At 37.5% G+C, this 16,129-nt stretch overlaps 1 protein-coding gene across 3 annotated transcripts in view; it reads left to right on the top strand.

Moving 5' to 3' along the window:
- The window catches only part of glyr1 (glyoxylate reductase 1 homolog (Arabidopsis)), a 60,672-nt gene that overhangs the window by 16,683 nt on the left and 27,860 nt on the right, over positions 1 to 16,129 (top strand). For 2 of the 3 annotated variants that reach the window (XM_061905911.1, XM_061905913.1), the window contains exons 6-9: positions 3,352 to 3,429; positions 10,767 to 10,820; positions 13,919 to 13,969; positions 14,061 to 14,134. In XM_061905911.1, the coding sequence (XP_061761895.1) occupies positions 3,352 to 3,429; positions 10,767 to 10,820; positions 13,919 to 13,969; positions 14,061 to 14,134 (257 nt within the window). The remainder of the gene's footprint in view (positions 1 to 3,351; positions 3,430 to 10,766; positions 10,821 to 13,918; positions 13,970 to 14,060; positions 14,135 to 16,129) is intronic. The other variant, XM_061905912.1, reaches the window with a different exon arrangement.

Raw genomic sequence — 16,129 nt, 5'->3', positions numbered from 1 at the left:
TGTCGTTTTCTCGGTCTGAATAGCTGTTTTTGTTGGAGGCTCCCATTAAAATCAATGTGAATATATGAGGAGCCCTCAACATGTGACATCATCGTCTGCGACTTCCGGTAGAGGCAGGGCTTTTCTCCAGTTGCGAACTTTATCGTAGATGTTCTCTACTAAATCCTTTCAGCAAAAATATGGCAATATCGCGAAATTATCAAGTATGACACATAGAATGGACCTGCTATCCCCGTTTGAATAAGAAAATCTCATTTCAATAGGGCTTTAAATAGAACTCAAATTTTTTGATGAAATCTATTAAGGGTGTGGGAAAAAATCTATTCAAATTCAAATCGCGATTCTCACGCTGTGCGATTCAGAATCGATTCTCATTTTTTAAAAATCACTTTTTTTTTAATTTTATTTTATTTATTTTTTTAATCAATCCAACAAAATACAAAGCAATACCATAATATTGCAATCCAATTCCAAAACCAAACCTGACCCAGCAACACTCAGAACTGCAATTGAACAATAGTGTCACAGTGGCTTACACTTGCATCGCATCTCATAAGCTTGACAACACACTGTCTAATATTTCCACAAATATAAAATAAGTCATATTTTTGGTTCGTTTAATAGTTAAAACAAATTTACATTATTGCAATCAGTTGATAAAACATTGTCCTTTACAATTATAAAAGCTTTTTACAAAGATCTACTACTCTGCTTGCATGTCAGCAGACTGGGGTAGGTCCTGCTGAAATCCAATGTATTGAATGAATAGAGAATCCTTTTGAATCGGGAAACAATCGGTTTTTGGATTGAGAATCGTTTTGAATTGAAGAAGAAAAAAATCGATTTTGAATCGAATCGTGACCCAACAATCGATATTGAATCGAATCGTGGGACACCCAAAGATTCAAAGCCCTAAAATCTATTTATTGCACAGACCTAATGACATTTGGTAAGTTTTAATATATAACATAATCCACAGTCTAAATAAAGATTAAACATGTTTTATTGCAATCGCCCCATAAAGCAGATGAGAAATTATAAACACACTGGGGGATTTGCAAATAGGACACAGCAACCTTCCAGAACAAGTAGTTCCTAGAACATATTCATAACAGTGGCGGATATTCAAGCAAGAGTGTCCAAGTTGAAAAGCTGGAAATCATCAGGAAATTACATGATTCATGGCAACTGACTTTTAAGAAGCTAATGGCACTGCATCCTAGCAGCTGAAATGAACCAGCTGATAACATCAGTGACATACCCAGGGAGCCTAACCTGAGGTCCAACAGTCGTGAAGGACCCTAAAAAGGGAACAGTTCACTCAATAATTTCCACAAGATTTATTTTGTTAAATTCTACAGAATTTTTTATATGTTTATTTTCAAGATGTTTTCTTTATGTGCCTTTTTTAAAACCTCATGTGGCTTTGTAAGATCATGTTAGCTCTAAACTAAACAAGAATCCAACTTTTTGTTATCTTTTATTCCAAATAAGAATCAATAAGAGAACCGAAATGTTAAGCAGAATCGAAAATGGAATTGGAACTGAAAAAAATCTTATCAATTCCCATCCCCACCAACAACTTATTGCCACACACATGGAACCTGGAGTTCCTGGAACTGTATAATGGGGCTCCAAAAACCCTAGAAAGAAAACTCTAGAGGCCAACTCAAAGTCGACTGCACAGATTTGCATCAAATCTGGTTATTTCAATTAGATGCTTTGCTCCTGCTGCTGTTGTGCAAAGATCTGAACACGCTTGGTCAGATCATCACTAAGAGTGACTTTGAGTTTTTGTTCTGAAATGGAACAAACACCAGCCACTACCTCTACAAGTATGATATCAAGCTGTATGCCAAAAACGAGGAAGACCTCAATTCTCAGATTTATCTCACAAGGATATACAGCAGCGACAATGGGATGTACTTTGGAACAGATTAGGTTGGGGAACTATCTCGATGAGGGAAGATGATCACAACTGAAGAAACTATCTGAGGGCAACTTAACAGATGTACAGGACCTGGGCCTCCCCCAGGCCAATGACAACCTGAAGAGAAGCCTAGACGATCAGCCACAGCTGAATACCTACAGAAGGTAAGGCAGATCCTGGTGTTCAGTATTCACCACTTAGTTTTTCTACATTGGCTCTCAAAGGAGACGCTCAGGACGGAACGTGAACGCACCCCCGGTCAGACATGCTCAAAAGTTCAGTGAACCCTAGCATTCCGGCAGATGCACCATGACTGGACCAACAAAACTCCTAACTCTCTTAGTATTGGCACATCAAACAGTTCTATTTGCTGTGTCAGTCACATTTTGACATCCCTGGACCAAGATCAAGATCAGTATACATTGATTCTCAGTTCCTCGCCACTGAAAGGGCCCAGACCAACAGTACCCAGAGGGAAATGGCCCCTGAGCCCAGAGCTCCATTAAGCACCCCCAGCCGGCAGTTGTGGTCTGGCCACCCAGCCCCTTAGTAGGGAACAGCGAAACATGCATAACTCTAATGTGATACTCTGCTGGCATAATATGCAAGCCTTATGCCACTGATATCAGGCAAGTTGTAGAGTGGCAAAACCAGTTCGCAGGCACATCTGTACCAAATATGGACTGGAGGTCCCAGAGTCAAGTTGGCACACACCACCGAAGGTAGTTGACAACAACCAGGCCAAGATCGTGTGGTACTTCCAGATCAATACTGACAAACTGGTGGTGGCCAACCAGCCTGACACAAGTGGTGGACAAACAATGGAAGACAATGTGGGTGATAGTTGTAGTAATCATTTGATATTGTGTATCGAGTGATAGCAACGTTTGGAAAAAAGAACACCAACATCTGGAGAAATAGTTGTTAATTCATCCTTTTCATTTATGTTGAAGATTATGTATAATCAATACAAAGTGTTTTTAATGTTTTAATTTTTGGGTGTCTGGAACAGATTGATTTATTTTATTTTGGGGAAATCATATGATTATGCGTTAGCTTGCATTAAAAAACACAAGATAAAGTGCCCAGAAGCACTTCGATGTTGAATGAAACAAACTTTTCTACCACTTATCCTCTCTCTGGGTCGCGGGGGGGGACTGAACTTATCCCAGTAAAGTAAATTATAGCATTGATTGGCTCTTGCTACATCGGGTTATTGGCTCAATTTACAATAAAATAAGTATATGGAGAGGGTTTAGAAGTATAGTGTTATTCATCCAGAATTCCATACATCGATTATTTAGTTACTAGTCTGCTTGACAAGTTGTATGGAACTTAAACAGGCCCCTGCAGCGCAAAGGAATTCCTACAAATTCACCCTATGTTTAAAAGGTGAATGTGTGTCTCTCTCCTCCTTAAAGGACTTAACTGACTCTGACCCCGAGCCGTCCACTATTGAGAGGCTGGGGGCTGGACCTGGATTCAAATGGGAAAGCAGTGTAGGTGAACCCATCCCCCCCAAGCTTGCCTTGCCTTGTTCTTCTACCTGACCTTAACCCTTTGCTTTAATGACCTACTACGCAGACCTTTTCCTTCTGACCTTCTGGTGCTTGCACATGACCACTGATTTTGATTGTTGCTTTGGTTTGAGCTTGTCAGTTTTGGGTTTGTGTGTAAAAAAAAGGCATTGTGTCAATTAACCAAGAAGATGTTTATTTTTGATGTACGTTTTATATTTAAGATGCAGGATATAAAACTACATGGCATTTCATATCCTTTGCTACACTGTTCTTGATTTTGGGTCATAGTATGTGGCTTTTGACAGCTTGTGGACAAAACTATACATCACAATTTAGGTCATTTATTATCCTAATATCAATATACGGGTAATGTTCGATACAACGTGGCCGTGCCATGGACCCCGAATTATGGCCCGTTTTTTTTCCAACACAGTCAACCCCATTGCTTTTCACCAAATGATCAATTATCAATACTAATCCAAACAATTTAAAGACAGTGTGACGCCATAGTTCACCTTCAACAAGACAGGAACTTGCAAACTTAAACCACTGCCTTGGTAAGTCTGCAAACCCCTACTGTTCACTACAAATCACCATTTTAATGTAATATTTTGGGGAAAAGTTCTATATAACACAAGCTCTGGATTTTATCTACCCCAACGACCGCAATATATGGAACTTTGAGGATGTATATTGCTATGTGGTATTTTTTGTCTTCAAATTACCGTATTTTCCAGACTATAGAGCCCACCGGGACATACACCGCACCCACAAAATTTCAGAAGAAAATATTTTTCCATATTTAGCTGCACAGGACTATAAGCTGCAGAGTTAGTTAATTACACAGAAGCATTTTGTAAATGTTTGGAAACAATTTAAGGTATGTAAATAAACGGTATCTATAACCTGGCAATAAAACGACTGATCAAACGAAACAGAAGTCATCGTCATGGACCCACTAGCTGCGGAAGCTAGCTCTCTAATCAGCTAAACAAACTCAATAACTTTACAGTGACATTTTGGAGAATTTTACGAAACTGTAAAAATACAAAGGGAGTGGCATTGTAATCAGGGGTGGGTAGAGTAGCCAGAAATTGTACTCAAGTAATAGTACTGTTACTTTAGAGATTTATTACTCAAGTAAAAGTAAGGAGTAGTCACCCAAATATTTACTGAAGTAAAAGTAAAAAGTCTGTTGTGAAAAAACTACTCAAGTACTGAGTATCTGATGAGTGACCTGTTCGTTTAATCATGACGGCAACAAATAATGCACAAAAACATAAGAATAGCAATGAACAAATTCAGAGCCAGGAATATCTCTTAAGCAACTAAAACAATAACATATCAGAAATACTTTAATAATCCTCAAGGAGAAAAATATATTATTTTAAAAATGTTATTATTAATATAATATTATATTAAAATATATTAAGTAATAATACATTAAAATAAAAACAATTAAAGCAAATTGAGCCACAATAACGTAACAGCACCATAGGCTCAGTAGGCAGAGATTTACAAATGAAACAATTTAGCCTTTACGCAAATCATAAAGTCAGATAGGTGTGGGCTGCACCTGGAAACACATGGGCAGTTCTGATTGGTGTTTGTATGCATGCTTGAGTGTGTGTGTGTCTCTGTCTGTCTATGAGGCTGCAGTACGTTAATAGATTATACCCAAATTACGTACATTTGACAGTGAATTATAGCAGGGAAGCTCACATTAGCCCGTGGTGACAGCCAAAATTTCTACTAACATTACTTACCGCGATGTGCTTCCTCAAATTTGACGTTGAGTTCATGTAAGCTGAAATGTCCACTTGTTTGGGGAGACACATTTGACAACGCCTTACATAACTTTTCTTTGGTTGTCTGAAGCGTGAACATCGATTTTATATGAGGCCAGGGGTGTTTGCGTTGGTTGTCGTCTCTGCCATTGTTGTTGTTGTTGTTGTTGTTGTTTGCCGCTGAAACTTTTTGGGCAGTTAATCATGTGACTGCCTGGCTCTGTTTGATTGGTGAAACGGAGTCAAACGTCACCAGTGACTGCATTTGATTGGTGAAAAGCAGGCATGCGATAGATCCTTCTTTGAAGGTATGTCTGACAAAGAAAACAAAAAAAACGTGTATTAACATATCGATAATCAGAAGCGAGCTGAATGTAGATAAATGGAGCGGAGTACAAGTAGGGTTTCTTCTCTATACAAATACTCAGGTAAAAGAAAAGTATGTTGCATTAAAACTACTCTTAGAAGTACAATTTATCCCAAAATTTACTCAACTAGATGTAACAGAGTAAATGTAGCGCGTTACTACCCACCTCTGATTGTAAGTTACTAATACTAACAAAGCATAGCAGCTAATGCTAGCGACGGTAGCTTGATTACATTACGATTGCATGTACACATGCATGAAAATACTTCTCCAGATGTCACACATGGTTTGGTTTAATAAGCAAAAATAGTTTGTTATATTGTAAAACTTACAAACATTGCTTGAAGTGATGAATGAAGAATACATACGAGTATGAACGCTATGGATGACGAGAAGACAGAATGGCAACTGTACTTCCGGGAGGTTTAAAAAATATATTTTTAAAAAGTCCAAAAGGAAAGGCAATGTAGCAGCTGAGCAAACTCTTACAAAAAATGGCGCCACAGCACAAATGGTAACACACCTATTCAGTGTGTTTGCTCGTATTTTAAGAACGTATTTACGTTATAGTCGGCCGTCAACGAAAGGAAAAACAATAAATTAGCTGCGCCGTTTTAGCCGCAGAGTTCAAAGTGTAGAAAAAAGTAGCGGCATACAGTCTATTTACGGTATATACACAAAATTAATGGCATTTTCACATATCATTTCTCCTATTTACGAAACATGTTTTGTATATAAAAAGGACAATATGTTTGGATAGGAAAGTGTTGTCTTCTTTTTGACAGTAAATACTAAGGTCATGTCGACACCAACTGTATGAATTTAGAGATGGATTTGTCATTTTTCAGTGTCTGTCATAGACAACAACTCTGTTAGGCAGGTCTGGTGTTTTTTCTTTTCATCACTTGGTGCTTTTGAGGTAGCGTTAGTATTTTTTCACATTTTAACACTGTCTCTGTGCTGTTCTTCATTGTGTCTTGAAGTGATAAAGAATAGACCCGTTCAAGTTGCTAGTAGGGACTTGTTGGCGGCAGGTTTTGCACATTGGCCTGTATTTTGACTTTTTTAATGCAAATAAAGGTCTCCTCGTTTTCGACACCCATTACCACTTCAGGTTTTGTTAGTTTGGTTTCCATTGTTCTTTCTCTGTCAGTTCAATGTTGACATCCATGCTCTTGCCTAAATTTATTTCAAGTGGCGTAAAAATGGTCCCGCAAAGTAGCCCAGACGTTAAGATTACGACAAAACAGTTGTATCGTATGATGGACATTTTAATTGATATATTTCGATAAAATACAATTGATAGGATTTTACTTTAATTTTAATTGTGTGGGTCCTTTTTTTAGCAAAACCTTTGAAACATTATCTTTATTATTTTTTAGATATAATTTTTAGTTTACATTTATCATATGATTTATTTGTTCAAGCAGCAGCCCAAATTGCAGAAAATGTTCAACTGAAGTTTGTCTCAAATATATTTTATGCAATGAAAATACTGTGCAATTTGAATGAGATAGTGAAAAATGACAAGTTTTTATCCACTGACTCGAAATTATTTCGTTTGTCAAGTGTTCAGTCGGCTGAATCAGAGCAGTAAAACAACTGACCCTACAAAACAAACGTTTTCGTGATGGACCCATTAGCTGCAGTAGCTAGCTCTCCGAACAGCTCAACAGACTGAATAACTCCACGGTGGCATTTTGGTGAATTTACTGGGTAATTTTTGAAACTGAAACAATACAAAAAGAATGCCATCGTAAGTTAATACACACACTCGTAAACCTGATGATGCTAGCTTGATTATATTATGATACCCATAGAAATATGCATGAAAACATTACAGACATCACACATGATACGGGTTAGTGAGTATGAATTGTTTTAGTTATATTGTTAACTTATAAACGTTGCCTAAAGTGATGAATGAAAAATCCTTTCGAGCAGGAACTCTATGGGCGGGTATACTTCCTGTTCAAGCACAAAACAGGAAGTACATTTTCAACCTGCAGCACCTGAACACATCCAAAAGATGGCGCCAAAGCACAAACAATAACACACCTTTGCAGTGTTTTATGAAAACTATTTGATGAATTTAAAACATGATGGTTATAGGGAAGAAAAAATACATGAATTAGCCACATCGTTTTATAGACCGCAGGGTTCAAAGTGTGGTAACGGTTTATAGTCTGGAAATAACGGTAATCACAAATTTAGGATTAGATTAAAAAAAGGTAGAATCAAGTATACTAAATTAACTTACTTTGACCACCTTATCAGTTGCTAAGTACTAATTAACATAATTCAGTTGAAGAAATTTTACAGGCAACATTGACATACAGCAGGAATGCTAGCTACCAGTCGATGGTGGAGGGTGTCAGTCGATCTCCAGCCAGGCATTAAAAAAAATTGTCCTAAAAATTGCCGATCTTCAATCTTCACTACGACGACATTTTCGTCACTTGATTGACATTCATGGCACCCGAGGGTCATGTGAGATGATGCTGGTTGCTGCGAGCTCATTATTAAGAAAAAATGACCGACAGGAAGGTGAGAAACAGTTTTTATTTCAACAGACTGTCGCGCCGTACCTGCCGTCAAAACTCTAACGACCGATGGCACAGTTCCTATCTTCACAATAAAAGCGCTGCTTCATCCTGCCTGCGCCAACAAAATAGAAGTCTCAGAAAGCTGGCATGCACAAGCTAGCAAGCTACAGAGTTTGCCGCCAATGTATCTCTTGTAATGTGTATAAAAACAAGAATGGAAGGAATGGATGCCAAAAACCAACCACTTTCATGTGGTGTTGGACAGAAAGGACTTTTTTTCTCCATTTAAAAAATGTGGACGTTATCGCTACTGTCTACTTCCAATCAATGCAAGTCATCAGAATCAGGTAATGCAACAACTTATATTCTTATCATTAAAAGAAAGGAATCTATATGTTAAACGTGCTTTTATTAACAGTTAACACCTTTCAACTTGTTAACAAGTCTTTCATAAATAAATATAAATTCCATATATGAATGAGGTAGATCCCCTTCACTTAGTCAATTGAAAAATAGCTCGCCTGCAGAAAAAGTTTGGGCACCCCTGACATACTCCGAGGGATGACTACATTTCTCGTTCATTCCCTCTACATGGGATTGGTACCGGCTACGCCACAAGACCGATTTAGTTTTAGACAATACTATAAAATTGTCGCTTAAAATAAAACTCTAACGAAAGTGGCTTGGACAAAAATGGTAGTACCTATTTACCACATTTTGTTGAGAAATCATTATGGTGTTTGTTCTTTCACAAAGGACTACAAACACTAATTCACGTCTGTATTTTCTGACAAATGTGCATCATCAAAGTATTGCTTACTCGCGTCAGGTACATTGGATTTACATTTTTTTTCGTCGTACATTTGCAAACATTGAACAATATGTTAATATGGGGTGTTGTGTGTAAAATTTGAGTCAAACACTGAATTTACAGTACTTTTCGGACCATAGAGCGCACCAGGTTTTTCATTCAAAAGGCGCGCTGGATTATAGGGCGCATCAAAGGGGTCAAATTATAATTTTTTTTCTAAGTTTAAAAGACTATCGTGTGGTCTACATGACGTGATGGTGGTTCTTAGGTGAAAATGTTGCGTAGATTGTGTCTGTAAGTAGCTTTCTGAGCGTCTCTTCAGGTTGCGCCATTTTGTGGGCGGTCTTACTTACGTGGCTCACCTTCGACAGCGTCTTCTCCCCTTGTTGTAGCAGTGTAGCGTGCAAGGACGGAAATGGAAGAAGTGTCAAAAGATGGAACTAACTGTTTTAATGACATTGACACTTCAATAACGGAGCAAAATCTCCTAATTTGTGGCTCAAATATGCAACATCAACGCCAGAAATGTGTCCCGTGAAAAAAACGTCCGACCAGAATCCTTTAATAACTAAGTTCCGTGGGTGAATTATTTAACCCACTATAGTTTTTAGCTCTTGGATAGCTAATCTACTGACACATAAGTAAGAACTTCACACTACTTTATATTAGAAATGGCAGCAGCGAAAGATAAATGCCACATAAGCAGGAAGAGAAAAAGAAGAAGCTAATAACTACGGTGTCGGCACGGACTACAATTGTGGAGGCGCGCACTTTTCAGGACTTATGCAGATCCCAAATACACATCAGCAGGTACCAGAAGGTAAGAAAAGTTGGTTTTGCATATTATTGAAAATCAAAACGGAAGGTAATATGTCTGCTAATAGGTGCCATTTTGTGGTTCTTATATACACACCATAATAATACCCGTATGTTGAAGCACAGTACAATCCAAGCGGTGCGGCTTCATAGCTTACCGAAGTCGTACAAAAAACATTTTGAGAGATTTTTGAGCGCTGTGTGTAATGTTCTATAGTCTCAATGGAAAATTTAAAGTTTTAGTGTTGTTTACTGCCATCATATTGCATTCTACATGCATCTTTTATGTGTGACTGCCATCTACCGGTTACTCTTATTACACCATGTACCAAATATAATAGCTTCGAGTCAGTAAGCACAACCAGAAATATTACGTACATTAGGCGCACTGTCGATTTTTGAGAAAATGAAAGGATTTTAAGTGCGCCTTTATAGTCCGAAACATACGGTACTCCATATTCGGTATGAAGTTGCCTGTCACCTGACAACGTTTTTATCTTCACGCTGTGTTTTATTTACAAAAACAAGCCGTTACACAAACTCAACTGATGTGTGATTAATTTGCACGCTACTTGAAGCACTGACGACCCAAGCTTTCTGGTTCCTGCGCACCCATTCATGCACAGTGTGATTCATACACTCTTTTCAAATGTTTTTGGAATACAGTTGCTTTCAGAATAATTCAACCACCATTTTGTACAGCCGGCCAATTCAATGAAAACATTTTGTAATACTAAATGGGTTGCGTTGTTTTAATACGCTTTGCAGAGACATAGACTTCAACATTGGAGGTTGAATCATTTGGAATGCAGTTGTATAGTTTGCTATTTGTAGTAGTTGTGATTGTGAAAGGTTTGTTGTATTTGACTCCCACTATTAACAGGCCGACAATCACCACAGTATGAAAGTCACTTTGACTGGTGCGTTGTCGAGTAGATGTACCATTGGGTTTACTGCATATTTCCAATTGAACACTTGTTCTGTTGCAGCCTGTGAAGGACGACCCACATTTCCATCACTTCCTGCTTAGCCAGTCTGAGAAGGTAGGAGTATGGTCTCATGTTTCTCCATCTTTATGAACCTAACTCAAGTCTCGTGTTCATTTGTCTGCTGCAGATTAACGTGATCACTGATTCAGTGTTTCGCCGCCAAAACATTTTTCTCAGCTATGTAGTACACTTTTTCACCACTTGTGGTAGTAATGCAGGGTTTCCCCAAAACTGCCAAGGAACCTGTGGTTATGGGCATTGTCACCAAGTAATTTGCGTAATTTTCTATGATATGATTTTCTTTAAATAGGCTAAAAAAATGTACACGTACAGTACAGGCCAAAAGTTTGAACAGACTTCATTCAACGTGTTTTCTGTATTTTCATGACTATTTACATTTTAGATTGTCACTGAAGGCATCAAAACTATGAATGAATACATGTGGAGTTATGTACTTAACAAAAAAAAGGTGAAATAACTGCAAACATGTTTAAAATTTGAGTTTCTTCAAAACAGCCACCCTTTGCTCTTATTACTGCTTTGCACACTCTTGGCATTCTCTTGATGAGTTTCAAGCACACCTGTGAAGTGAAAACCATTTCAGGTGACTACCTCTTGAAGCTCATCGAGAGAATGCTAAGAGTGTGCAAAGCAGTAATCAGAGCAAATGGTGGCTATTATGAAGAAACTAGAATATAAATCATGTTTTCAGTTGTTTCACCTTTTGTTGTTCATACATAACTTCACATGTATTCATTCATAGTTTTGATGCCCTCAGTGACAATCTACAATGTAAATAGTCATGAAAATAAAAACGAATTGAATGAGGTGTGTCCAAACGTTTGGCCTGAACTGTACATTTAAAACAAATCTGTTATCATTTGCTAGTATTAACATACACTATTATATATTGGCCATCTGCCTTGACTCACATATGAACTTAAAGTGCCATCCCATTCCTAACCCATAGGGTTCAGCTATTACAGCTTCAACTCTTTTGGGAAGGCTGCCCACAAAGTTGCAGTGTGTGTTTATAGGAATTTTCAACCATTCTTCCAAAAGCGCATTGGTGAGGTCACACACTGATGTTGGTCGAGAAGCTCTTGGCTCTTAATCTCCATTCTAATTCATTCCAAAGGTGTTTTATCGGGTTCAGGTCAGGAATCTGTGCAGGCCAGTCAAGTTCATCCACACCAGACTCTGTCATCTATGTCTTTATGGACCTTGCTTTGTGCACAGGTGCACAGTCATGTTAGAAGTGGGAGGGGCCCGCTCCAAACTGTTCCCACAAGGTTTGGAGCATGGAATGTTTTGGTATCCTGGAGCATTCAAAGTTCCTTTCACTGGAACTAAGGGGCCGAGCCCAACTCCTGAAAAACAACCCTATACCATATATGCTCTTCCACCAAATTTCACACTCTGCACAATGCACTCCGAAATGTTTCGTTCTTTTGGCAACCTCCAAACCCAGACTGGTCCATCAGATTGCCAGATGAAAAAGCGTGATTCATCACACCGTGGAACGTGTCTCCACTGCTCTATAGTCCAGTGGCGACGTGCTTTACACCACTGCATCTGACGCTTTGCATTGGACTTGGTGATTTATGGTATAGATGCAGCTGATTGGCCATGGAAACCCATTCCATGAAGCTTTCTTTGTACTGTATGTGGTGTAACTGGAAGGTCAAATGAAGTTTGGAACTCTGTAGCAAGTGACTGTGCAGAAAGTCTTTGCCCTATGCGTTTCAGCATCCGCTGACCCCTTGAGTTGCTGTTGTTCCCAAACTCTTCCATTTTCTTATGGTAAAGCCGACAGTTGACTTTGGAATATTTAGGGGCGAGGAAATTTCAAGACTGGATTTGTTGCACAGGTGGCATCCGATGACAGTTCCACAAAATCACTGAGCTCCTGAGAGTGGCCCATTCTTTCACAAATATTTTCAGAAACAGTCTCCATGCCCCCTATGTCATTGCAAATAATAAAATACCACCGTGCTGTTTTGTCCAAATATCACCCAACAGTCAGAAAAACGTTAGCGCTATTAAATCTTTTAATGCTATTGTTTTATTATTCGACCCCACTCTATCCAAATCTCTCAAAACCTGTCCCAAATGTTTGGGCTACGGGGTAATAATTAAATGTTAATAATATTCAAACCAGAATAGTACAAATGTTTAGTTTTTTGGACTGCACAATCATTTGAGAAAAGTTTGGTTAGATTGGGTTTGAACAAAGTGTAAACAAAAACTGTATTTTAGAATAACTGAAAAACAATAACAGCTCAAACTCAACTTTACAGCATGAATGTAGCAATATGGCTGAAACCTGTTTCACAATATAATTGTTTCATATCAATCGCTATTGATAATGATCATTTTATGACCTATGGAAAATAAGGAGCAGGAGAAAAAAAATATTTGGAAATATAACTGACCTCTGATTATAATCCCTCAGCTATCAAGGCAGAAATTAAATATCAACACAAGCATGGAAAACACTCAATGTGAAGAAAATGGTAAAATAGCATTAAACACTTAACAATACACTTTTAAAATGAAGGTGCAAAAATAAGGAATATGTAATAAAGTGTAAGAAAATAGTGCAAAGTGTAAAAATGGATACTAATAGAAACCTGACAAGAACTATTTTCTGTAGTTTTAGTGGCAGGAAGTTACAGATGTCCTCTAAAGGGTCAGCACGGCTAAGGTGGTGTGGTATTAGCGACTAAAAGCGCCTTAGTCCGACTATGGCCTGTTTACGAAAGAATCCAAAAAGTGTCATTCTGTCTATATGACTTTTCTTTCCTCTTATCCACAATTTCTTCATTTTGACTTTCTCTTCTCACTCCATGCAAAGAATCAAGCAAAAACAGTAGTTGATACTGTCACCTGATTTGGCTGTTAGCGAGCAAGTGTTCATGCAACCAACCTTGCTTCCATATTTCTACTTTCTACCAAAAAAAAAATACATATCGAACATTTTATGGAATGCTTTTTTATTGATATTGATAACTTTTCTATGGCGATATATATTGATTGGTATGGTTTTATCGCCCAGCACCACATATTTGCATGGCTCATGGTTTTAAAAGTGTAAAGCAGCTTCCTGCAAACTATCCCCCTTGATGGATGACTTTGTCTTGTTCTCTAAGCCTGCCCCATCCATGGAACCAATAAGCAAGCGTCTAAAAGTTATTGAGGAGGTACTGTCAACTGCACCTTTTTAAGTCACCTAAAGTCTCTTCACCGCGTCTTCAGTCGGTGTCAAAACGACAGTGGTATTTTTGTTTGCAGGACAGGGCATCAACATCCATTCAGGCAGCAGACAGCACGGCAATCAACGGCAGCATCACCCCCACAGATAAAAGGTAAGAAGACTGGTGACTAGCACATTTTTGAAGTGGTTCTTCCCCACTTCTGCCACACTCTAGTTACTTTCCAGTCTGAGTTTCTTTGGGAAAAGTTACTTTCAAGTCTTTTTCTTTGGGAAAATTTGCAAAAACCGCAATCAAAATATCATAAATCAATATTCTTCTTTTTTTTTCTTTCCAGGAATCAACTTAAACTTTAGACTTCATCAAAATGGCCAAAATACAAACCAATTTAGGAATGTTAACTTCTTAAATCCATTCATTTTGAGTTTTAAAAATATATATTTTTAATTATTTTTCATCAAAATAATCCAATTATAATACAATCCTAATTCCGAATCCAATCCCCGGCCCAGCAACATTCAGAATGGCAATCAACAGGGCAATTGAGGACACACAAAAATGACACAAAACAATCCAAAAGTAGTCAGGCAAAAATTAATATCAACGGTATTAACATTAATAGGAATTCCCACATAGCAGTGATTAGAAAGCCCTTATTTAAATTATCATCACAGCCATTTATAAAAAATAAACATATAAAAAAATTGTGTCACAGTGCCTTACACTTGCATCGTGTCTAATTATTCTTGACAGCACATTATCCAATATTTTCTACAAAGATAAAATAAGTCATATTTTAGGTTAATTTAATAGTTGAAACAAATTTGAATAATGCATCCCATATTCCAATATATGACTCATTACTAGCAACTAAATGCAGTTTTTTCTACGGATATAATTTCCATAGCTTGTGTATACCAGTCAGTATGAGTTGGACTATCAACATTTATCCATTTTTTTAGTATTGCTATTTTTGTTATGATGCATATTGAAAGAAATGCATTTTTACAATTTGATGACACATTACTAAATTGATGCAGATCACCAAGAATACGGGTTTGCAGTGTCATTGGGTGTTTATATTTAGGAATGTGATTGCTTTTGTTGTTTTAAACCATAACTCTTTTATTCTCTGACATTCCCACAATAAATGAACAAGAAGTTATTATTTGTTAAATAAGTACAGTTTTTGTATATCATGATACACATTAGGGGGATGTTTTTCATCTTTGTCAAAGATCAACAACAAAATTGATTTGGTTGTATTTTTTATGTAGTGCCAGATACTAAGAGTGCTAATATTTGGGCACCCAATGATTCAATCCGATTCCTAGTGGTGGCGATTCGTTTCAAACGATTCTCGCAATTTATTTGGCATGAGAATTATAATGAAACTTTTGAGAGGTAGTCACCTGAAATGGTTTTCACTTCACAGGTGTGCTTGAAGCTCATAGAGGGAATGCCAATAGTGTGCAAAGCAGTAATCAGAGTAAAGGGTGGCTATTTTGAAGAAACTAGAATATAAAACATGTTTTCTGTTATTTCACCTTCTTTTGTTAAGTACATACCTCCACACGTGTTCATTCAAAGTTTTGATGCTAACAGTTTCAACTTAAAATGTAAATAGTCATAAAAATAAAGAACGCATTGAAGAGGGGAAGGTGGAGTCCAAAGTTTTGGCCTGTACTGTACATATTTTGCAAATCATGAATCTTTTACAGATGTGATCAAAGTTATTCAACCCCCACACAATTTTGGTGTTTTAGCAAGTTGGACATTTATTCCGTATTTTGTTCATAGTCATATCAAATAAAGATGCATTAAATATACAAATGCAACTTGAATTACATTATATTTTGTAACATACCAAACAGTGTCATTTCTCTTAATATCTCATTGACAAAATTATTCAAGCCCTTGAAGATCATAACTCTTAAGAACAGAATTTGAATAAGGTCTTTTCCATCAGGTGTTGAAAACACCTGTAGATGTGATTAAAACCATAACGAGCAACAATTAAACTGATTGAAAAAGACTGTGACGCTCAGCTTCTTGTAGATGGTCAATGGTGTATTTGCTACATGGTGAAGTCCAGGGAGTGGTCAAAGAAGTCAAGAGAGGAGGTAATTTCTCTTCATAAGAAAGGAT

This window comes from Nerophis ophidion, linkage group LG07 (genome assembly GCF_033978795.1).
Source record: "Nerophis ophidion isolate RoL-2023_Sa linkage group LG07, RoL_Noph_v1.0, whole genome shotgun sequence".
Classification (NCBI taxonomy): domain Eukaryota; kingdom Metazoa; phylum Chordata; class Actinopteri; order Syngnathiformes; family Syngnathidae; genus Nerophis; species Nerophis ophidion.
Note: the sequence above shows the minus strand (reverse complement) of the source record. Positions and strands in the feature narration are given on the sequence as shown.